A 22,485-nucleotide genomic window follows, 5' to 3' on the forward strand; every position below is an offset into this window, starting at 1 on the left:
ATAATTTATAAACATCGTCAAGTTACTTTTCTAAATTATTCATAATAATTAAGTGTGCACATACATAATCAGAAAACTTAAAGATAGACATAAACACAAGTTGTGCCGATTTATAGGTTGCATGGAACAAACCAATAGCCCGACACAAGACGAACTGCGAACCACTGCAATGGGCCACAAGCACGCAATAGTCAACAAGTCACCGTTTTGTGAGATTAACATGATACTCCCTGATATTCACCATAAGTGTCCCATTTGCTTTATTCACTCTATCTAATATATAATCAATCCTTAATATCTCTAATCATATATAATTAAAAATTATGAAAAGTTGATATGCATAATTCTTGTATTGAGACGAATCAAATAAAATCTCACTTGATTATGTTTTAACTTATAAATTAATAATAAAATACAAATTAAGAGTAAAAGATAAATAGTATTCAAAAAAATAAATAAAACACTTGTAAAAAATAGGAAAGAGTATGACACGACACGACACATAATCCGCAACGCAATTATGACCCGGCCATCATGCCTACCATTTATAAATAATCTTGTAGTTTGTGGAAATAATAAAAAACATAAAATAAAACTCATGACATAGCATTTAGTATGACTTACACAACACGTAACAACGTTAGCTTAATTATGTCGTGCCACAAACTATTATTTGAGGGATGTCAACACGACTGTTTCTTGTACATGGCCTGCTATACACAACCTGCTAAGCTTATATATATTATATAGCGTATTGGCCATTGCAGCTCGACCACCACAACTCAATCAGACACAATTTTTCATATTTACTTAAGCTTTTTGAGTTAGTAGTCGGTTCCTAATAGGCTTTGAAATTGTGAAAGACGTATATGGCATCATCGTCATCGTCACCTCCACCGCCTTTATCGAAGGAGGAGGAGGATATAGTCAGCGAGTTAGGGAAGACGGATACGAAAAGTGATGATCTTCCTGTGATTTCGAGTTACTGGTCGATTCCTAGGCCCAAAATTGTGAAAGAGGATGGCACTAACTGGACTTGGAATTGCTTTATGGTAACTAGCTTATCCGTATAACATATTCTAGAGCCTTAATTATAAACTTAAGCGGTTGAGTTGGTCTCTTAATATGTATCATAAGCCAGCGTAATAAGTGGTCACGGATTAATCTCAACAACCTTTTAGCTCTTATTTAAAGGGAAATATTTAGCGCCATATATAAAAATAAAAGGTATGTGTTGTATCCACACTTCTAGCTCAAATGGACCTTGTGTGAAGGGGCGTGTTGGAATATATACATATCATGGAGCCTCAATCATCAGCTTAAGCTTTTGGTTGAGTTGATTCTTTCACATGGTATCAGAAGTCAGCGTGAAAGAGGTCATGGGTCCAACTCTCAACCACCATTCATTTTTAGTGAAATATTTAACGCCAAGTATAACAAAGGTTGTTCTGTACTTCATCCACTTTTTTAACCCAAAGGGCTCTTATATGAAGAAATGTGTTATAATATATGACACATCATAAAGTCTCAACCATCAGCTTAAGTTTTTGTTTAAATTAATTTCTTGATAGTTCTAATAAGAAAATATGAGTTCATTGTTTCATCCTTTCCGTTTTTATATTAAGAGTTGATTATGTTGCTGAAAATATGGTTTATTTTCACTTTATTATGCTTATAACATTTGCGAATTGATTTTACTTTGATTATACTACTATTATTGATCTTATTTATTGTTTATAGACTAAAATTGAGGCGTTGACCGTCACTAGGATGATCCATGACGCTCTTTTCCTGCCATATATTATTTGCTAGGCTTATAGCCAAAGTATTTGATAGATCAAATGTGTGTATGAGGTTTTTAACAATTTATGTATTTCTTCTGTTCAATTTATATATTTTGCTATATTTTGAAAATCACGTGACATTACCTATTTATCCATGCGTTATTGTTTATTCTAAAGCTTTCACATTACGAAGAATATTAGTATAGCAGAACAGGAGGAACACAAGAGTTTAAGTCTTTGATGCTTTGCATTGGCTGGATCTCATTGTTAGAGTTATAATCGCCGCTTAGTGATCCAAAAATAAATAATCCTAGCTAATAAAGCTAAACTTTTTATTGTACTGTATTAATATTTTTTTGTAGAATAGATTATAGAAATTTAACATACATATTTTCATATGTGATAAACATGAATGATGCTATACTGGTTGCCGAATCTTGTTTAATGTATTTTAAAATCTTGTGCAGCCTTGGGAGACTTATGAGGCAGACTTGTCAATTGACCTCAGCAAACATCACATACCAAAGTCGTTTACAGATAAAATTGCCTACAGGACTGTGAAACTTCTCAGAATTCCAACTGATATTTTCTTTAAGGTAGTCTAGCCCTCTATATTTGATGTCATCATCATCATTTCATCATTATCAATCCAACATCCTGCTCGAAACAGGATCTAGGTAAAAAAAAGGCGACAAATTATCCATATCCATCCTCAAAGTAGCGAACAGAAGAAATACTAGAAGAATGTGGTCAAATTAACCCTCAAAACATAAAGAGCCCGAAAAATGTATTTTGACTGACTGTAATGCTTATGCGTTTTTGGAGATGCTTAAGTAACCAAAAGTTCAGGCCACAAAGTAGCAAAAATATGTAGTTAGTTATTCAAAGGAATACGTAGTGCCATACTGATATAGTTACTGTACAAATCAAAAGGAATATGTTTGATTGCATGCATATTGCCATATCCTTACTTTTCTCTTTGTATAGGGTAGTTATGGGTTAAGAGCATTGGCCTTATTCTGTCAATTTTCCTATCATGACTCATTGTGTTTCCTTTCTTCCATCTGGCTCTGCTCTTCTAAAAGCATTATGTACCATTATAGCAACTTACAACGGTGTTTGGTTAAGTTGTTTGAAGAGAAGAGATGGGAAAGGGAGCAAAGGAGACCGTGATTCTCTATTATGAAAGACTTTAATTGACTGTTGAATTTTGTCTGTTAAGAGAATGATGTAAAGTCCTTAATTCCCCTCTTCATAAGTTCTAACCAAACCTAGTATCCAATATAGGGAAAATTGTCCCTAATTCAACTATTCACTCTCTTCATATTCTCTCTTCAAAACCAACCTCCAAATATGTTTTAAACCATGTGGAGCGAGTGAGAATATGAATTTTAAAATCTGCTTATCAAAGAGAATTAGTGGCCTTTTTAGTTGCTTTCTTTTCTTTTGACATAAGAGTAGGCTGAGGGAGAGGTCCATGAGAATCAAACCCAAATATCTCCTGAAAATATAATATTTGCCGCCATAGAAGCAAGACCTAATTCTCTATGTTCATTTCCTTTTTGAATGTTGTTCTTACTTAAGGTGATTGACATACTTGGTCCCTGCTATTTTTCCTTGGGATCAATCACTCCAAAAGTCAAATTGGCACTTGCATGATTCTGTATACCTCCTAGCTAGTTTCGTATGTAAATAAAGGAATAAAATTCAACTATACCGAGATTTCAGTTCAGAAGTTTTGCATGCTACAATTGCTTGGCTTCCTTCTCATTTTTCCGTGTAACAATGATTCCTAGAGGCGTCATGGTTGCCATGCAATGATGCTTGAAACAGTTGCAGCTGTTCCGGGTATGGTTGGTGGAATGCTGCTGCATTTAAGATCTCTCCGTAAGTTTGAGAAAAGCGGTGGCTGGATCAAAGCGTTGCTTGAAGAAGCCGAGAATGAAAGGATGCACCTAATGACGATGCTTGAGCTTGTGCAGCCCAAATGGTATGAAAGGTTATTAGTTCTCGCTGTCCAGGGTGTTTTCTTCAACTGTTACTTTATTCTCTATTTGTTGTCTCCTAAAGTTGCACACAGAGTTGTTGGTTACCTCGAAGAAGAAGCAATTCACTCTTACACAGAGTATCTAAAGGATATAGACAATGGCTCAATTAAGAATGTACCCGCTCCTGCTATTGCTATCGACTACTGGAGGCTGCCAAAGGATGCCACCTTGAAGGATGTTATAACTGTCATCCGGGCTGATGAAGCTCATCACCGTGATGTTAACCACTTCGCTTCTGTGAGTACTTTAAATTGATGATTCTTAGTACAGCTACATTGTCAATCTACAGCCACTCATTGCTAGTTAGTATGCATCCATTTAGTGGTTTATGATAGATTTCCAGCATGCTACAAATGTAGCGGTGAGGAGATGACTCATTTTATCATGCTTACAAGTGTTCTTTATGTTAAGTCTTATATTAGTTCTAATTAAAGGGGTTGATATATGACTACTAATCCTGGCAAGAAAAGAGTATTTGTACAGGCATACAACCTTCTGTTCTTAGGTATTTTAGTCTACCGTATTGAACCTAAAACAATGTGATGCACAACATAGCTTGTGGGGCCCTTTTATCTTCATTTCAATTATGTTTTCTATCAAAGGTCAAATCGGAAACTATCTCTTTGTTATCACAAAAATATTGCATATGTCGACTCTTCAAACCCTGCCTATGTGGGAGCCTAAATGGAAGTCATTAGTAATGAAATATTGTCACACACCGAAGATGGAAAAAGTGTTATATCTTCAATTTCCGCCAGATGCTTAATCCCATATTCTGTGATCCGTCCTGTGCGCTTGGTGCATGAAATTTAATACAGCATATTTAGTTCTGACTATTGCCATATCCTTTTACTACCCGAAAAAGCTTTAAACTAGAGCCTTCCAAGAACAGTCTTCACATAATATGAACTAATGATGTGGTTATATGATGCAGGATATCCATTTTCAGGGAAAGAAATTGAAAGAAGCACCAGCTCCTATTGGTTATCACTAAAAGGATCCTTAAATTTGGAATGTCGGATTCTATTCTTTAAGTCTACTAGGTTGAGTGTGCGTATTTATGTGCAATCTTGTAAAAAGGTCCAGGAATGTAAATATGCAAAAGCTTATTTAATGCTTTAAGAGTGATTTGTTACTTTTCAGAAAATCAAATAATAATTTTATTTCCTCTTGTTTGTTTGTGTACAGTTGATCTGTTTAATTTTTGATCATACTCTTTTTTTATTTGACTTATAACACTGAAGAATTTAATCTTATCAAGAACTTTTTATTTATTTTTTGGTACAGAACCAATTAATTTCACTTACTCTTATGAAATTTGGTAAAGTTTTAATTCCATATCAATATTACCTGCGAATTTTCCATCAATTTTTTAAATTTAGATTTATATTCTACTATTATAAGAAAAACCAGTTAAAAAATTTTTACAAAAAATTACACGTGTTTTAAAAATATTTTATAGCAACTAAAACAAAATAATAAAAACTCTACACCTATGTTACAGAGCCAATTGATTAATTTGACGGATTAAAATTCAATCCATCATTATATAGAACTGACATACCTTTGTGTGAATTAACTCCAAAAATTGTCCGTATGAACTCCAACCTGGAATACAGGTTCATGGCATATGAGAAATTCTGCTCATATTAAAAAATCGATTATACAGCTACTAGAACAGATGCAAAGTTGTTTGGTTTAGTTTTGGTTCGGTGACTGTTGTAACAATCATAAACATAACTAAGAGTGAAAGGGCACAGCCATGTCAAAGTAGATTTAACCAATTTACTCAATTAATAGCTGCAAATAGTCAATTTTACCTTTTTTGCTATCGGGAATTGACAGGCTACCCCATCCGTCAAAGATCACCAAAAGCTAATAGAAGCGTTGATGACTGCAAACCATGTATAGCATATGGTCAACAAACAGGATTCAGGATCTCACGGCTTCTGGGAAAAGGATGGTTGAATTATGTGACCAACTTCCCTCGCAGTCTCAACCATGATCATGAAGCATTTTTCAAACTAGAATCAGAATAAGTTTTCGGCTTCTGATTTCGATCAACTAGGACTTGAAAAGCAGACTGATCTTCAGCAATTGGAGCAATCTCCGAGCCATATGTCTGTTTCGAGGAAAATTTTAATCTGAGAAGCAAGGAATTTGTCATCACCCCAATTGAGCTCAAACCCATAAGGGCTCCAGCAATCGAAGGAGTGAGCATCACCCCTGTAACAGGAAGCAACATTCCGGCTGCAATAGGAAGTCCAACAATGTTGTATCCAAATGCCCACCAGAGGTTTTGCTTGATAGTCTTCATAGTTAATTTGCTGAGCTCCAATGCATCAAGTACTTGCGTAAGCCTATTCCCCAAAAGCACAATAGACGATACCTCACTCGCAGCTCCAACACCACCGCCCATGGCAACTCCAACATGTGATGAAGCAAGAGCAGCTGCATCATTGATCCCATCTCCAACCATTGCGACAATCTTCTTGTTACTCTGGAGTTCACTAATGAATTTTTTCTTTTGATGAGGTTTAACTCCAGAGAAGACCTTGTCTTTAGGGATGCCTACAATTGAGGCGACGTGTTCGGCAGTTTGTCTTTTATCTCCTGATAGCATGTAAACATCTACACCTTGGTTAAATAAAGTCTGAACAACATTCTTGGCATCTTCTCTTATCTGATCTTCAATGTAAATAAGACCAGCAATATTTCCATCGATTCCAATATATACAACTGACTGATTACTGCTTTGATCCTCTAGCTCTCGAAAAGGGTTATCTTCAAGCCCATGCCTCTGGAGCCACTCTAGTGTCCCAACTGCAACCCTTTTACTTTCAATGGTTGCTACCGCACCGGATCCTGGCTCCTCCATGAAGGTACCATCAGCAGCTTTGAATGTCTGGCAACCAATCGAACGTGCAGCTTGCACTATAGCTTTTCCAACTGGATGAATAGTATTTGACTCCACGCTAGCAGCTAGTTTTAATACCTCAGCTTCTGAAAAGTGAACTGAATTGGCATCTGACAGCAAATTTATCTCATTTTCTAGGGTGACAACTTTCGTCACAACAGGTTTGCCAATGGTCAAAGTACCAGTCTTATCGAACACAATAACATCAGCTGCAGAGAATTTTTCCAAGACATCGCCACCTCGTAAGAGCAATCCCCTCTTAGCACCAAGTGAAGTTCCAACTAGCACAGCAGTGGGAGTTGCAAGACCAAGAGCACATGGACAAGCCACAACTAGAACACTGCAAGAGAGCTGCAGTGCAAGGGAAACTGAACTTCCTCCCGATAAGACAGATGGCAATATACGAGAGCCAAAAAGGGTCCAAAACATGAAGGTAGCAGCTGACAATGCCATTACACCATAAGTGAACTGCCCAGCTACTTTATCAGCCAAACGCTGAACAGGAGCTTCCCTACTTTGTGCTTCCTCCACTAGTCGAACAATATCACCCATTATTGTTTCACCACCAGGCCTCTGTACTTCAATGGTAAGTGTTCCATTCAGATTTATACTTCCAGCAGAAACTTCAGTCTAAAAAAAACAGAAATCACAAAATAAGGTCATGGATTGACAATGTTGAGAACAAATAACTTTGAAAGTAAGTAAAGAGGGAGGGAAGGGGTTAAAAGGAAGCATTTTTATGCTATACTACGGATGAAAAGCCGTACCCCAGGCAGTTTTGTCACTGGCAGCGGCTCACCAGAAAAACTTGATTCATCAACTGTACTCCTGCCAGCTCTAACGGTTCCATCAGCTGGCACACGGTCCTGAGAAGCAATGAATCATGTTAAAAGGATGCCATTGCTAGGCTCTATGCTTTACAACAAATGTGACCACCCATTAATTATACAAATGCAAATCCAAACCAATATTTAACCAACAAAAAACATGACAATCAAAACAATGATGGCAAGGAAATTAAGTGAGGGAACGAATGGGAAGGATACCAACAATTACAATGTTAAAAATAACCATTTTGAAACATGAAAAAAATAGTTGTATGAGACTTACTCCTGGAAACACCACAATCTTGTCTCCAACAGAGAGATCACTACAAGGAACCTCAACAGTAGACACGGTATCTTCAGCTGCATTGACTAGTAAACGAGCCTTTGAGGGAAGAATACTCAAAAGGCTGGTCAAATCACTAGTAGCTTTTATTTTCGCCCTTTGTTCAAGATTTCTTCCCAACAAGACGAACGCTATCAGCATAATCGGTTCTTCAAAAAATGCCTTCCAACCCTAAATAAATAGCATAACATAAGTAACAGCATCTGTGAAAGATGAATAGCATGCACACAGTTTTTAAAAAATGAGAAAATGCACAGCATAAATATTGCATATAAAGGCTCCAGAATCCGACTAAATTTCAAATTACAAAATCATCAGTGCAGCAAAGTAAACTATGTTCATTTTATAAAAAAAATTGACAATACAAGTCAGATACGTATACCAGCAGACAACAAAGAATTAGACAAATTAAGGTTCGAAGATGATGAGAAACCAAATATTTCACAATTAATTTCAATTTTCAGTCCAATATCATTTTTATAGTACCATTTTTCTACAACAAATACTTCCCTTTTTAAAAATCTTACTTCTGAATCACTGACCTTGATGAGGGAGACAAGGGCAATCAGGGAATTCAGCACCAAAATTAGTTGCAAGCATTGTCGGTTATAGAAGAGTGCTGAAAGGGAAAATAAGGGCAGGGATATAATTATATAGGGAAGATTGGGAAAAGCAAGCATGCAGGCGTGATATAATAAATAGGATTGGGGATGATCAGAATCTCAATCCAATATCCCCATTATATTGTTCTAGAAACCTACCTCATACAGGCTTATTTTTCAAAATTGACACAAGTTATTTTTCCAAGGAAATCACAAAGCACAGCTACAATGTTCTAGAAACAGATGCTAAAACACAACCTCATATAGGCTTATAGCGCAAGAAAAATTCCAATTCACTAAATGAAAAAGGCAAATGATAGCATTGCTGAGAATATCAATCAACAGAATCTGTCAAAACCAGCTAAAAGTACGTTACTAAAGCTAGCTAACTACATTTGATATCTAGGCTTCCTAAGAATATTTGTCCAAGTTTTTGTTAACGAGAGACGTTAACCCACATGCAAACTTGGATTGCAAAAAGATGGTGCCGCACAACATGATCATAATATTTACATTAAAAGAGGCACAAATCGTACACGGAACTTGTATTGCTAGAAAGAGAGAATCTCAAGTTTTACCAGTTTTGGAATAAAAGCAGCCAATGAGCTGACAGTAAATGATGATAAAGCCCCAAGCCCAACTAAGGTATTCATGTTGGGGGCACCTCTGAAGAAACTCTTCAGACCATCAACAATTAGTTGTCGTCCAGGTCCAAGTAATGTGAATAGAGATAATGATAAATGGAATCCTGTAGAGTGAAACACATGGATCCACGAAGCCTTTGCCCAGAAGAAATGAGACAGATGGCCAAACATACACACGGCACAAAGAGCCCAAGACACTGCAAGTTCTCGACCTGTAGAACACCTTTATCAAGTACATGTACTATATATCAAGAAGAAAAGAGAAAAATATTGAGAGTAAAAGTTTAAATTGCAAAACGAAAGACACTTACCACTTTCCCTCAATTTGCTGCGCTTCTGATCCATTTTCCTCTGAAAAATTTGAAATACATTCTCCCGTTTAAGATCTGCATATAATGGAAATGAGTCACGTCTGATAATTGTTTTCCAGCTAAGTGGACATCTTGTGTTTTTTTCTTGTACTCCTTTTTTCTGCTAAAGTCATTTCTTTTTTTCTCATTAAAATAGCAGTAATAAACGCAAATGACTCGAAAAAAAAGATTCAGCATGAAAAACATTATTTCCCCACAAAACATGTTGAAGCCTGTTTAATCTTTTTCTAGTAGGATATGCTTGTCGCTTGATAAAAATAAGTTCAATGGGATGAAAACGATGTAACCAGTGAACAAAATCTATGTGTAAAATTAACAAAACAAAAATGTCAAACATATGATATGAGCAAATCCATTAGAAATTGGGCATAAAGTATAACCTAATTAAATGAAACATCCTCTTAAAAGTGATCAATGTTATAGATATAGAAGTCTTATTGAGAATACACAAATTAATTCCAATTATCCAATATGAATCTAATAAAAAGGCAAAGGTCCGCAGTTGCCTTAGTAGCTCTGGCTCATTTTTATTGTTCCGCAGAACATCAAACAGCAGAAAAACTGTCATACAAAAAATTATATAACAGAAAAACTGTTCTACAGAAAATTATACAACAAAAATAATGTTCTATGGAATATCAGCATCAATAGTAAAACTGTTCTACAGAAAATCATGCAATAGGACTTTTTAGTCCACGGAACTCCTCAATTTGCTACAAGAATTATAAAATTATACAACTTAGAACTAAGATGTTGAGACACAAGTATCCAAACATATTTTGCTTGCATGACTGATTGGTCTCTCTCTACCCAATGCACCACTAGTAGCCGCAACATATATACCTATGGGCACAAGAAAAATATCCATCATTATATATTGTGGAGCCTACCCACTCACTTCTTAAAAGGAAAGCAAATAGCTTATAAAAGAAACCATTTCAGATGTGAAACCCAGTCAACTACATACCATTTAAGCTAGATCCTTACAAGAATCTTTGGTATTTCCTACTTATGCAGTATCTCCTTCCTTGTCCCCCTCACCTGTCAATTAAGAACCAAGCTTCACATGAATCATCAAAGCTATATGTTACACTCTTTTTGTCAAGCTAAGACATTTAAAATGTATGATGATGTATCATGTATGGACCAACTATTTCCGAACCAAACAATAAAATTCATTTTAAATTTCAAGCATATGACCATTTTTCTGGGATATTATTAACCATATCATAGTATTAAACCAAAATAACTTCATTCGGTCATAATATTGTGAGACTTAACATTGTAGATATTTCTAGAGTGCCAAATAGAGTTTCGACTCAAATGACCCAAATTTTTTACTTCAAATCCAGTCACTAAACCTAACTTTACAAAAACCATTCCCCAAACCAGAAAAAGGGTAACCATCTACTCTTTTTTTGCTACTTATACAAGCCAAAAGAACTAAATCAATCAGAATTATGAACAAAGAAAAGATAATTGACATTGAGCTATGCGCATGAGGCAAGGCTGTAAACGGAGAGCCATTATAGAAGAAGCCAAGTAAACACTACACAACAAAACAATTAAATAACTGAAACTAAGTATAATTCAGCTTTATTTGAACAGACATAAGCGGCGTTTCGTATAGGAAAAAATAACAACTAGAGCATAAAATATTGTAGGATGCAGACAAAACAAAGAGGAAAATTCAATGGCACTACCTCTTGAAGAACAACATATCATCTCTAAATCTCTAAACTTTAAAAAAAAAAAAAGTTTTTCCTCTTTCCTTGTTACTGAATCCATGGAAGGGTTGCCATTAATGCAGTAACAATATTGTGTACTAGTAACCACTAACATGGTTCATCACAATCATAAGAAAACCAAGCATCAATAATGATTCAATCATTAACCCAATTTGAGAAAATACTGTTTTGATTTAGACCAGCATTTGGTGGCATAATTGATTTGTTTGGCTTAGATATATAAGAGACACATGATTTTAACCACGTCTGCAACAGTACAGTACAATCCTGACTCTTCAAAAAAAAAAGCCTTTTTCCCACACAAACAACTTGGATGAAATATGAAGTAGAAGAAACAAGGCAAAACAGTAACATGAATCACCAGTTAATGAGCAAAGCAACTGTATATAATATAGTAAGATTATTTAAATAACCAACCTCGAAGATTAGACTCGAAGCCACAATTGGTCAAATGTTTTGCAAGAATCTCTCCCAACTCTTGTCGCCAATTTGGCACAGCCTTGGCTTCGGAAACAAGCCAGACAATTGCAGTTTCAGTTGCAAGGTTGACACTGGCAGAAGAAACCTGAGGCTGTTCCCCGCAATTCAATGTATGAAAAAAATATATATCATACACCTTAATCAACATCTATAGTTGCTTAATCACTTTGAAAAAGTAGCTAGATTTAAAAAACAAAAAGTGACAAACAAAACAGAATAGGAAAAAATATTGGATTATATCCAATTGCTTAGAAGTAAAATATAATCTAGTAATAATTTGGAAATTTACAAATAGTTTGCTTTTTGTTACATTCACTACTACATTAAGTTTCTTGCAATTGAACACTAACACCTAATAGTTTTGCAACTCAGTTGAAGCCATGGACGAAGCTACATCGGGGGCCAGGACTGTACCAAATGCGTGCTCTATAGTATTTTTAACCCAGCCCCTAATTATTTATAATATCTTGTATAATGGTTAATTAAAATCACAAAATTAGGTAGTTCAATGGTCAAAAGAGTAAAAATAATATTTAGCTTGTAGTTGGAATGTTCATACAAACCATAATTTTATGTTTTGCTATAATTCTTTTCAAACCAATAAGTTAACATATTTTTTGTTTTATCTTATAAAATTTTAACAAACTTTTTGTTGTTGTTGTTGTGAACTAATAATAAATTAACTAATCAGCCATTTCCATTGTTATTGTGAACTTATAAAATTTTATCATTTAAAAACAAAAACTTCAAACTTTTTATTTGTTTTTATATACTATTATTATTTTGCTAGCGTATCGGCAATTTAGCCCCCTTAATTTTAAATTATGGCTTCACCCCTATGTGTTCCCCAATTTGCTAAACTTCAGTGTTTGGTTTATGATATTAAAGGATGGTAATGAAATGAGTTTCCTATTAATTTGCATAAAATGTGTTGTGTCGTTCGCGCAATAATAAAGCTCTCATCTAAACATGTGTTGTTTTTTCTCAATTTTTCAACATCACTAAACCACATTTTGTTGTGAAGAAAATGATATGATAATATTTAAACAAGCATAATCATAAATTTGGTGAAGTCGTTTTGCTAAGCTAAATTAATTAAATTTTCATTACCATTTCATCATTTAATGCTAATGATCAAACATCATATAATACAAATGATCAAATGGGCGGTAAGGAAAATTGAACCAAAAGACGCCATTTTGCATTATTATAACAAATAACTAAAGCCAAATGCAATTTCATACAACCAATTAGGTAAATCGAAGTTCAAGATTCAACATTCAATCTTGGTTTTAAAAAGTGCAGCAAGGCGACTAGAAAAATGCCTCAAAGACTCTACGCACAACGCAATATAGGAGGCGGGGGAAAGGTGCAAGGAATAGTTGTTTATCAGAATTTAAAAGAGAAAAAAACCCCTTTATTAGAACAATGACTTCATCAACTACTACTGCATCTTTATACCTTTATCCTTCAAGAGAATGTGGACAACTCAGAATTATATTAACTTATGACTTTATATGCTAATGTAGTGTTTATCTAACTTGTATATAGTAATAATATAAATTTCTTGTTGTTGCAACTATCAAATATGTTCTAAATTTGACTTTGGAGCTTTTAAGCGAAATTGTGCGCCTCATATGCAAAAAGCGGGCCTTTGCCTTGCCCCCCCGGAAAAAAAAAATACTTTTTGCGTCTCATGGGCCTCAAACCTCTTAAAACTAAGCATTCAATATCAATTACCAAAAAAAAAACAAACAAAAAGCATCTTACACATTCACACTGATCAACTAAAAAATATTTTCAACTACAAATTAAGAAACAAATCTTCATCAACAAGGTCAACTAAAAAATCGAGGAAAAAAAAACTCACTTGATTTTCCAGTATTTTCTTCACTTTGGATGCACAACCACCACAAGTCATCCCCTAAAATTAAAAAACAAAAAATAACTGAAAAAAATCAACAACAAACATCAAATTCCAGCCATAGACGTAAAGGATAGAAATCGTTACCGTAACATCAAGTACAATAGCGTCAGGAGAAAGCGCCGAAACATCATCAACGGCATTCGCCGTAACTTTAGGAACTCCACCATCCGATCCATCACCTCCACCGCCGCTTCCGCCGCCAATACCACCGCCACCTCCATAAGAAAAGCATCGAATCGGAGAACAAAAACCTCTAATTGAACTCGAATTAAGTCGCCGAGTTAACAATCGACTGGTTAGGGAGCGAGTCAGGATAGGGTTTGTGGATAGGCGGCGGCAATGGAGGAGAGAGAAAACGGTAGGGTAAACGGAGGAGGACGATCTCAGGGATTTGGAGAGAGTAAAGAGAGAATAACACGCAGGTGAGAGAGTCGACTCCATTGTTGAAATGAGATAGAAAGAATGGAAAGTTTTGTGGAAGGAATTGTAAATTTTGTAAGGGTTGCGGACTTGTGGTGTGTTTACTGTTCAGTGGTGGTAGTTCTTTCAAAGGGAGATGTGAGTTTATACTTCATTTTATTACTCCTTATCTAATCGGTTGAAAATGTGAAGCGGGAAAAGGATGAAGCTCGTTATAGTTTTTGTACATTGGTCGAGTGCTTGAAGTTGTGTTGCTATGAGATGGTCTTAATTATTAAAAATATTAAAGTTTTTAAATATGAGATATATTATTTTATAAAGAAACTATAAAAACTACTGTTTTTTATTTACTTCGTTCAATTTTTAAAGTTGTTTTCAAAATTTAGAAAAATAAAAACTTTTAAATGTTGGATATATTAATTTTATTGAATAATAAATATGATAGAGAAAAAGTAAAGATCATAAGCATTAAAAAAATATTTAAACAAATTTAGAAGAAAAATATTGAGATCACAATTATTAAAATTATTCGATATTTGTGATATAAATAGAATGATTTTTAATGAAATACTAATACACATTGAACAACCTAAAATGACAAAAAGGAATAAGTTTAAAGAATAAACGAAGATAGAGACAAGTCATGGTCTTATTATTGTTTTAACTTGCTTATACGTGAATTTTATGTGCTTCTATAACAATTATTGACCCTTAATAATCAATTATTAATTATTTTTTATGAAGTTTATCAACGACCTGCATCATTAATAATTTAATCCCCTGTAACCCATTAATTAAATACAAACCCTAATACCCTATACTTAACCCGTTGATCGAATCACAACTAAACATATTAGGTTGTTTAATTCATTAAAATATTTTTATTATTATCTAAGTAAATATCTTTAAATAAAAATGGTAAATACTTAAAAAATACGCAATCTTTGTTGTCTCAATTATAAACTCAAATTTGACATTAAATGTAACTACTACAAAACCCATGATTGGCCCTTCTTTGTTACCTTATCAAATGATTATTTGGTATTAGATGTAATAATTTTCTTTCAATATTGCTTGTATAAAGTATAGCTCAAATTTGAAAGGAGGTTGGATTATTTGTGAGGCCAAATGGCAACACCAAAAATTCATAGTGACCATCAAGTGCCTTAACGGCCCGTTTGGTACATGGTATTAGAGGACGGTAATGGTAATAAAATTAAGTAATAAAAAATTTGGTTGTTTGGATGCCTTCAATGGTAATGGATGGTAATAAAATAAGGTAATGAAATTACCAAAAAGGGCCATTTTTATTACCATCAAACAACCTGGTATTAGGCTGTAATGGTAATGAAGTATTATTGTGGTAATAAAATAAGATAATGTTGTTTCGAGCTGAAGAAAAAAAAGGTAATTTATTTAATTATCTAAAAAAATATTATTATTAAAAAAAGAATCATTAGATAGAATAATTTAGATACAATAATGCTTTTAGATACAAATATACAATAATGAAACTAAGAGTCATTACCATGTTTTTATTACTAACAACCAAATGCAATCAATGGAATATTATCTTTCATTACCATTCTTTAGTCATGCACACCAAACAAAAGAATCTCCATTACCAATTCTCATATCCATTCCTTCATTACTATTGCCATTACAACATTTCATTTCCATTACTTCATTACCATCAACCAAACGGGCCGTAAGAGTTATTGATGTAAAGGGACAAACATGGTTACTAAAACCTCAATTCAAATTATAGAATCGTATAATTTTAATTTTTGTTCCTAATTATAGTATAGTAATATGATTTAATTTAATCTATTTATTCTATTTGCAAGTTGCAGGTTTCTTTCTCTTTGAAGACCTTTCTCGAGCCGAGGGATTCTTTTTTTGTCCCTAATTACAGTATAGTAATATGATTTAATTTAATCTATTTATTCTATTTGCAAGTTGCAGGTTTCTTTCTCTTTGAAAACCTTTCTCGAGCCGAGGGATTCTTTGACCGCACTCTCCTCTATGGGTAGGAGCTGTCGTCGTCTTCCCTTCCCAGACCCTAATCATAGTTTTTTGTAAACGAGATATATTGGGTATGATGATGATGATAATATGAATTAATTTAAATTATAATTGATTTTGTAAATTTCCATTTACTAGTATAAAGCTTACAATATCAATCAATTGTAGACATGCCAACAAAACATTTAAGAATTATATGTGATAAAATATTGCTATTTAATAACTTCAAAAAAATATTACTTCTTTTGTTATTTTCAATTTACACTAACTTTAATTTAAGTTTGACTCACTTAGTATGTAATATGCACCCTTAATTCAGCTTATCCTTTTCTTCTTTTCACTAATATTCAACCAAAAAGCAACGAGTGCTAAATAAGAGGAGGAGTAGGTATTTAAACTTACAATATCAGCTATATCTTAAATATACTTCTATATTACAGCAAAAACTTACGATTTGATCATAATATGTTCTCATTCAAAATATACTTTTTAGGTTTGGTTCTAGATCGAAAAATGCTTCATGATCATGGTTGAAACTGTGAGGAAAGCTGGTCACATAAATTCGACCATCCTTTTCCTAGAAGTCGTGAGGATCCTGAGTCCTGATTCATGATAACATGATATACATGGTTTTGCATTGCAGTCATCAACGCTTCTATTAGCTTTTGGTCACCTTTGACAGATGGGAATAGCCCGTCAATTCTCATAGCCAAAAAGGTAAATTGACTATTTGCAGCGATACATTGAGTAAATTAGTTAAATCTACTTTGACATGGCTATGCCCTTTCACTCTTAGTTACGTTTATGATCATGGCTGCTGAGTAAATAAGTTAGATCTACTTTGACGCAGCTCGATCAGAGGTATCTTCAAAGTGATTTTTAGAAACCACAGAGCACATTGATTTGACAATAAATCAAATGTAATCGAGTATCATCACTTCTCTGTTGGATGTTGGCTATGTGCCAAACTAAAAGTGGGGCATGTACTACTGTTATTACAAATATGTAAATGTAACACACGGGAGTATTAACTTTACTTTTAGACCATCAAAATCTCCAGCTTTTGTAAAAGCCTCCACATAAATTTACTAGACGAGCTAACAACTCATTAAATTTACAGGCCTCGGTAAAAACAAGAGTAAAATCAAAACGTTAAACAGATCAACAGTACAAAAACAATCAAGTCGTAAGATATTATTCAATTTTCTGAAAAGTAACAATTCATTTTTAAAGCATTCAATAAGCTTTTGTGAGTTTATATTCCTGTACCTTTTACAAGCTTGTACATCAATACACGTACTCAACCTAGTAGACGTAAAGAATAAAATCCAACATTCCAAACAGTGTTAAGGATCCTTTTAGTGATAACCAACAGGAGCTGGTGCTTCTTTCAGTTTCTTTCCCTGAAAATGGACATCCTGCATCATATAACCACATCATTAGTTCAGCGACAAAGGTATATTATGTGATGACTGTTCTTGGAAGGATCTAATTTAGCGCCTTTTGGAGGGAAGTAAAAGGCTCTGGCAACAGTCAGAACTAAATATGATGAATTGAGCATCTTGCAGAAAATTGAAATTATCACTTTTTTTCCATCTTAGGTGTTTGACAACATTTCATACCTTAACACTATTAATGAATGTCATTTAGGCTCCCACATAGGCAGGCTTTTAAGAGTCAAATATATGCAACATCTTTGTGACAACAAAGAGATTGTTTCCGATTGACTTTTGACAGAAAACATAATTAAAATTAAAATAAGACTTAACATAAACAAAACTTGTGAGCATCATCTCTTCACCGCTACATTTGTAGGATGCTGGAAATCTATCAATGAAATACTAAGTGAATGCATACTAACTTGCAATGTCGTGGCTGTAGATTGACAATGTAGCAGTACAAAGAATCATCAATTTAAAGTACTCACAGAAGCGAAGTGGTTAACATCACGGTGATGAGCTTCGTCAGCCCGGATGACAGTTATAACATCCTTCAAGGTGGCATCTTTTGGCAGCCTCCAGTAGTCAATAGCAATAGCAGGAGCGGGTACATTCTCAATTGAACCATTGTCTATATCCTTTAGATACTCGGTGTAAGAATGAATTGCTTCTTCTTCGAGGTAACCAACTACTCTGTGTGCAACTTTAGGAGATAACAAATAGAGAATAAAGTAACAGTTGAAGAAAACTCCCTGGACAGCGAGAACTAATAACCTTTCATACCATTTAGGCTGCACAAGCTCAACCATTGTCATTAGGTGCATCCTTTCATTCTCGGCTTCTTCAAGCAACGCTTTGATCCAGCCACCACTTTGCTCAAACTTACGAAGAGATCTTAAATGTAGCAGCATTCCACCAACCATACCAGGAACAGCTGCAACTGTTTCAAGCATCATTGCACGGCAACCATACCGCCTCTAGGAATCATTGTTAAACAGGAAAACAAGAAACAGAGAAACAAGTCAGGTCTAGAACGTATAAGCAAACCAAGCAATTGTAGCATGCAACACTTCTGAACTGAAATCTCCATATAGTTGAACATTAAGTTCACAAATTTCTTCCTTTACATATGAAACTAAGAGGTATACAGAATCATACAAGTGAAAATTTGACTTCTGGTGTGATCAATCCAAAGGAACATTGGCAGGAACCAATTATGTCAATCACCTTAGTAAGAACAGCAAGAACGTAGAGAATCAGGTCTTGCCTCTGTGGCAGCAAGTATCATATTCTTAGGAGGTACTTGGGTTTGATTCTCATGAACCCCCCTCCCTCAGCCTACCCTATAACAAAAGAAAAGAAAGCAACTAAAAAGGTCACAAATTCTCTTTAAGAAGCTGGTTTAAAAATTCATCTTCTCACTCACTCCACATATTTAAAACATATTTGGAGGTTGGTTTTGAAAATAGAATATGAAGAGAGTGAATAACTGAATCAGGGATAATTTTACCTATATTGGATGCTTGGCTTGGTTAGACCTTAGAAGAGTTAAGGAATTACCATCGTTCTCTAACAAACAACATCCTACCGTCAATTCAAGTGTTTCATAATAGAGAATCATGGTCACCTTCGCTCCCTTTCCCATCCCTTCCCTTCAAATGAATAAACCAAACACTGTTGTTAGTTGCTACAATGGTACACAATGCTTTTAGTAGAGCAAAGCCAAATGGAAGAAAGGAAACTCAATGAGTCATGATAGGCAAGTTGACAGAATAACGACAATGTTCTTAACCCATAACTATCCTATACAAAGAGAAAAAGAAGGATATGGCAATATGCAATCAAGCAAAGCTAATAAGTGCATGCCTCTACATGGTATTGTTACAAGTTCCAAATTGAACTTTCAAACAGATATATTAATATACAATATAGACGCTTAAGTATAGCCGATGACCAAAGATAGTTATCCCCATCAATACAAAAAACAGGAATCACAATGTTAAACCTCTTCCCTTTGATTTGTACAGTAACTCCATCAGTATAGCAGTATGTATTCCTTTGAATAACTAACTACATATTTTTGCTACTTTGTGTCCCGAACTCCTGGTTACTTAAGAATATCCAAAAAAGCACAAGCGTTGCAATATCACATGATACAGTCAGTCAAATATAGAAGGCTATACTACCTTAAAGAAAATATCAGTTGGGATTCTGAGAAGTTTCACAGTCCTGTAGGCAACTTTGTCTGTAAACAACTTTGGTATGTGATGTTTGCTGAGGTCAATTGACAAGTCCGCCTCATAAGTCTCCCAAGGCTGCACATAAAAATACATTAGACAAGGTCCAGCAACCAGCATGGCATCTTAAGTTATCACATATGAAAATATATCTGTCCTATTCGATAATCTATCTATTAAACAATAAAGTATTGATACAATACAATAATTAAAGCCTTTTTAGCTTTATTAGCTAAAGCATTATTTAGTTTTTGGACACTAAGCAGCTATTATGGCTCTAATAATGACATCCAGCCTGTGCAAAGCATCAAAAACTTACTCTTGCGTTCCTCTTATTCTGCTATACTAATGTTCTTCGTAATGTGAAAGCTTTATAACAAACAATAATGCATGAATAAATAGGGAATATCCTATCATTTTCCAAATATAGTAAAATAAATGGAACGAACCAACAAAAGAGCCAACCTAAGACTCAATAATTCTTGTCTATCTTCAATTTTTAAAGGTCAATCATACTTTAGGTAGATATAAGAACAATCATTCATTTCGAACTCTTATTCACAACTTTTATTTTGATGGAGACCTGTAACTCTTATTCACAAAGGACATTGATGCCAAGTCTTATAACTCATGAATACCGTAAAGCATAAACCCTATAAATCCAATCTCAAGTCGCAATCGTTAAAAATCTCAAAATGTAACCGTGAATCATGCAGGTGAGCAGCTCCATAGCTTAGTAATCTTATGAAGATATATACTATACATAAATTGTTAAAAACCTTATAAACACATTTGATCTACCACATTTATACTTTGGCAATAAGCTTAGCAAATAAAATTTGGAACTGATGGAAGGGTTAGAGCGTTAACGATCATCCTAGTAACGGTTAACGCCTCAATTTTAGTCTAAAAACAATCAATAAGATCATTAACAGTAGTATAGTCAAAGTAAAGTTGATCCTTACATTTTATAAGCATAATAAACAAATGAAACCATATGTTCGGCAACATAATCATTTCGTAACATCAAAAACAGAACCGATGAAACAGAGTTAATTCATAACTTTGGAGTAATACCTCAAAATTTTATCGAATTAAAACTTTAGCAGAATAAATATTTGTATGATTGTATCAAATATCTTTGCTATCCTCGCAAACAAACTAAAATAAAATCTAAACCTACTTTTCACATTTTGCCAAAATCTACAAGAACAAGTAAACGAATCAACAACAAATTTCTCACAAAAGCATATCATATAATCAACAAATTAAAATGAAATATAGCAACAGGACCAGCTAATTACCATAAAGCAATTCCAAGTCCATTTAGTACCATCCTCTTTCACAATTTCAGGCCTAGGAACCGACCAGTAACTTGAAATCACAGGAAGATCACTTTTCGTATCCGTTTTCCCTAACTCCCTGACTATATCCTTCTCCTTCTTCGATAGAGGCGGCGAAGGTGGCGATGACGTCATATTCCGGCGAAACTCCGAAGCCATTAAACTCCAACGATCCATCTCCGGCTGAATTACACCACCGAGAATCATCCGATGACATCCATTAATGGAGGAAGAGAGATAAAATGATGAAGAATTTTTCATCATCATGGTTATCAGCGAAGATTTTGTAACCAGGCGATTCATCTTCGTGCTCGGTGAGTCGGTTCTCGACGACTAGACTCAGTGAGTTGTGTTTGGTCTTTTTTGAATATGTGAAAATACAGAGAAATGGTAGATATATAAATGAAAAACGGTGACGGGTAAATTAGAAAGACCGAGGATGTTTTTAAAAATAGTGATATTATGGCAGTTGATAATTTTACCAATTTCTTGGGCTCCAAGTACGCTGGATTTAGATTTTTGGATAATTGTACGGACTTTTTTTTTTCGGTCACGATTCTTTCTTTGGGGAGCCACGTTTCTGATCGGATTGTCGTGGCCAAGCTCCAACAGCCAACGGCCAATGGCCTGAGCCACATGCTCGATAGGTTGTATTATGACAGACTACGTACAAGTGTACAATAAGTAGTTATGTATGTCGACTACCCTTAAACAATAGTTTGTGGGACGACATAAGCCCACGTGTTGTACAAGTCATACCACATGCTATGACAATTTCTTTTTTTTACTCTTTCCACAAGATTAGTTATATAATGGCAGGCGTGATGAGTTGAACTTGCAGATCATGTGTCGTGTCGTGTCAATCTTACAAGACGATGAATTGGTGATTGTGGCACGCTTGTTGCCTACTAAAGTGGTCGGCGGTTCATCTTGTGTGGGCTATCATGAGTGGATTGTGCCAATGCCAAATGCCACCCACGACGGAATGATTCATCGTCGGCTCCTCAAATCATCAATACCAACACAGATTGTGGTCCCAATGTTAACGCATCGACTTTGAAAGCTACACAAAAATATTCTTTTAGACTATATAGCCCACAACTACGTAGTGGAACTATAAACAATACAAGAGGTCACATGGTTTCATACAAAAAGTTTATAAAATCAAAAACTCATACAAGAATAATAGGATCTACAAAACATCAAGCTCATTGTATAATAATTGCTACAATCGCACTCCACACTTTCCCATGCAATGTAATTGAAGCTCAAACCTGCTATGCCGATCTATACTCCTTCAGCTGCTCAACATAATGACCATAGTCAAATG

General features: G+C 34.6%; 3 protein-coding genes across 4 annotated transcripts; 1 reads left to right on the top strand and 2 right to left on the bottom strand.

Moving 5' to 3' along the window:
- Positions 1-665: 665 nt before the first annotated feature.
- Positions 666-4,826, top strand: LOC130799305 (ubiquinol oxidase 2, mitochondrial-like). The gene is made up of 4 exons (XM_057662407.1): positions 666-1,052; positions 2,252-2,380; positions 3,581-4,069; positions 4,767-4,826. The coding sequence occupies exons 1-4, from the start codon at positions 870-872 to the stop codon at positions 4,824-4,826; spliced, it is 861 nt and encodes a 286-aa protein (XP_057518390.1). The 5' UTR covers positions 666-869.
- LOC130799291 (copper-transporting ATPase PAA1, chloroplastic) lies at positions 3,977-14,330 on the bottom strand. Of its 2 annotated transcripts, XM_057662398.1 has the most exons (10): positions 13,776-14,323; positions 13,635-13,688; positions 11,702-11,855; positions 9,477-9,551; positions 9,100-9,377; positions 7,860-8,090; positions 7,517-7,615; positions 5,653-7,379; positions 5,397-5,440; positions 3,977-4,115 (listed from the first exon to the last, which is right to left on the bottom strand). In XM_057662398.1, exons 1-8 carry the CDS (start codon positions 14,130-14,132, stop codon positions 5,838-5,840), a joined length of 2,790 nt encoding a protein of 929 aa, XP_057518381.1. In that variant the 5' UTR covers positions 14,133-14,323; the 3' UTR covers positions 3,977-4,115; positions 5,397-5,440; positions 5,653-5,837. The 2 variants fall into 2 exon arrangements, with proteins under 2 accessions (XP_057518381.1, XP_057518377.1); XM_057662394.1 differs by lacking the exon at positions 3,977-4,115 and having other exon boundaries at positions 4,131-5,440; positions 13,776-14,330.
- A 2,120-nt stretch (positions 14,331-16,450) lies between these two features.
- On the bottom strand, positions 16,451-21,595 carry LOC130799299 (ubiquinol oxidase, mitochondrial-like). Its single transcript, XM_057662401.1, has 4 exons — positions 21,117-21,595; positions 19,762-19,890; positions 18,064-18,552; positions 16,451-17,554 (listed from the first exon to the last, which is right to left on the bottom strand). Exons 1-4 carry the CDS (start codon positions 21,456-21,458, stop codon positions 17,495-17,497), a joined length of 1,020 nt encoding a protein of 339 aa, XP_057518384.1. The 5' UTR covers positions 21,459-21,595; the 3' UTR covers positions 16,451-17,494.
- Between the last annotated feature and the right edge of the window lie 890 nt (positions 21,596-22,485).

This window comes from Amaranthus tricolor, chromosome 1 (genome assembly GCF_026212465.1).
Source record: "Amaranthus tricolor cultivar Red isolate AtriRed21 chromosome 1, ASM2621246v1, whole genome shotgun sequence".
In the NCBI taxonomy this organism is placed as follows: domain Eukaryota; kingdom Viridiplantae; phylum Streptophyta; class Magnoliopsida; order Caryophyllales; family Amaranthaceae; genus Amaranthus; species Amaranthus tricolor.

Excerpts from the sequence above, each read along its gene's own strand:
- LOC130799305 (XM_057662407.1), top strand. The coding sequence starts at position 870 with ATGGCATCATCGTCATCGTCACCTCCACCGCCTTTATCGAAGGAGGAG. Across the intron at positions 2,381-3,580 it reads CAACTGATATTTTCTTTAAG|AGGCGTCATGGTTGCCATGC; the intron begins GTAGTCTAGCCC and ends AATGATTCCTAG. Across the intron at positions 4,070-4,766 it reads ATGTTAACCACTTCGCTTCT|GATATCCATTTTCAGGGAAA; the intron begins GTGAGTACTTTA and ends TATATGATGCAG.
- LOC130799291 (XM_057662398.1), bottom strand. The coding sequence starts at position 14,132 with ATGGAGTCGACTCTCTCACCTGCGTGTTATTCTCTCTTTACTCTCTCC. Across the intron at positions 9,378-9,476 it reads CAGCAAATTGAGGGAAAGTG|GTCGAGAACTTGCAGTGTCT; the intron begins GTAAGTGTCTTT and ends GGTGTTCTACAG. Across the intron at positions 7,380-7,516 it reads CAGTGACAAAACTGCCTGGG|ACTGAAGTTTCTGCTGGAAG; the intron begins GTACGGCTTTTC and ends TGTTTTTTTTAG.
- LOC130799299 (XM_057662401.1), bottom strand. The coding sequence starts at position 21,458 with ATGAATCGCCTGGTTACAAAATCTTCGCTGATAACCATGATGATGAAA. Across the intron at positions 18,553-19,761 it reads CAACTGATATTTTCTTTAAG|AGGCGGTATGGTTGCCGTGC; the intron begins GTAGTATAGCCT and ends AATGATTCCTAG. Across the intron at positions 17,555-18,063 it reads ATGTTAACCACTTCGCTTCT|GATGTCCATTTTCAGGGAAA; the intron begins GTGAGTACTTTA and ends TATATGATGCAG.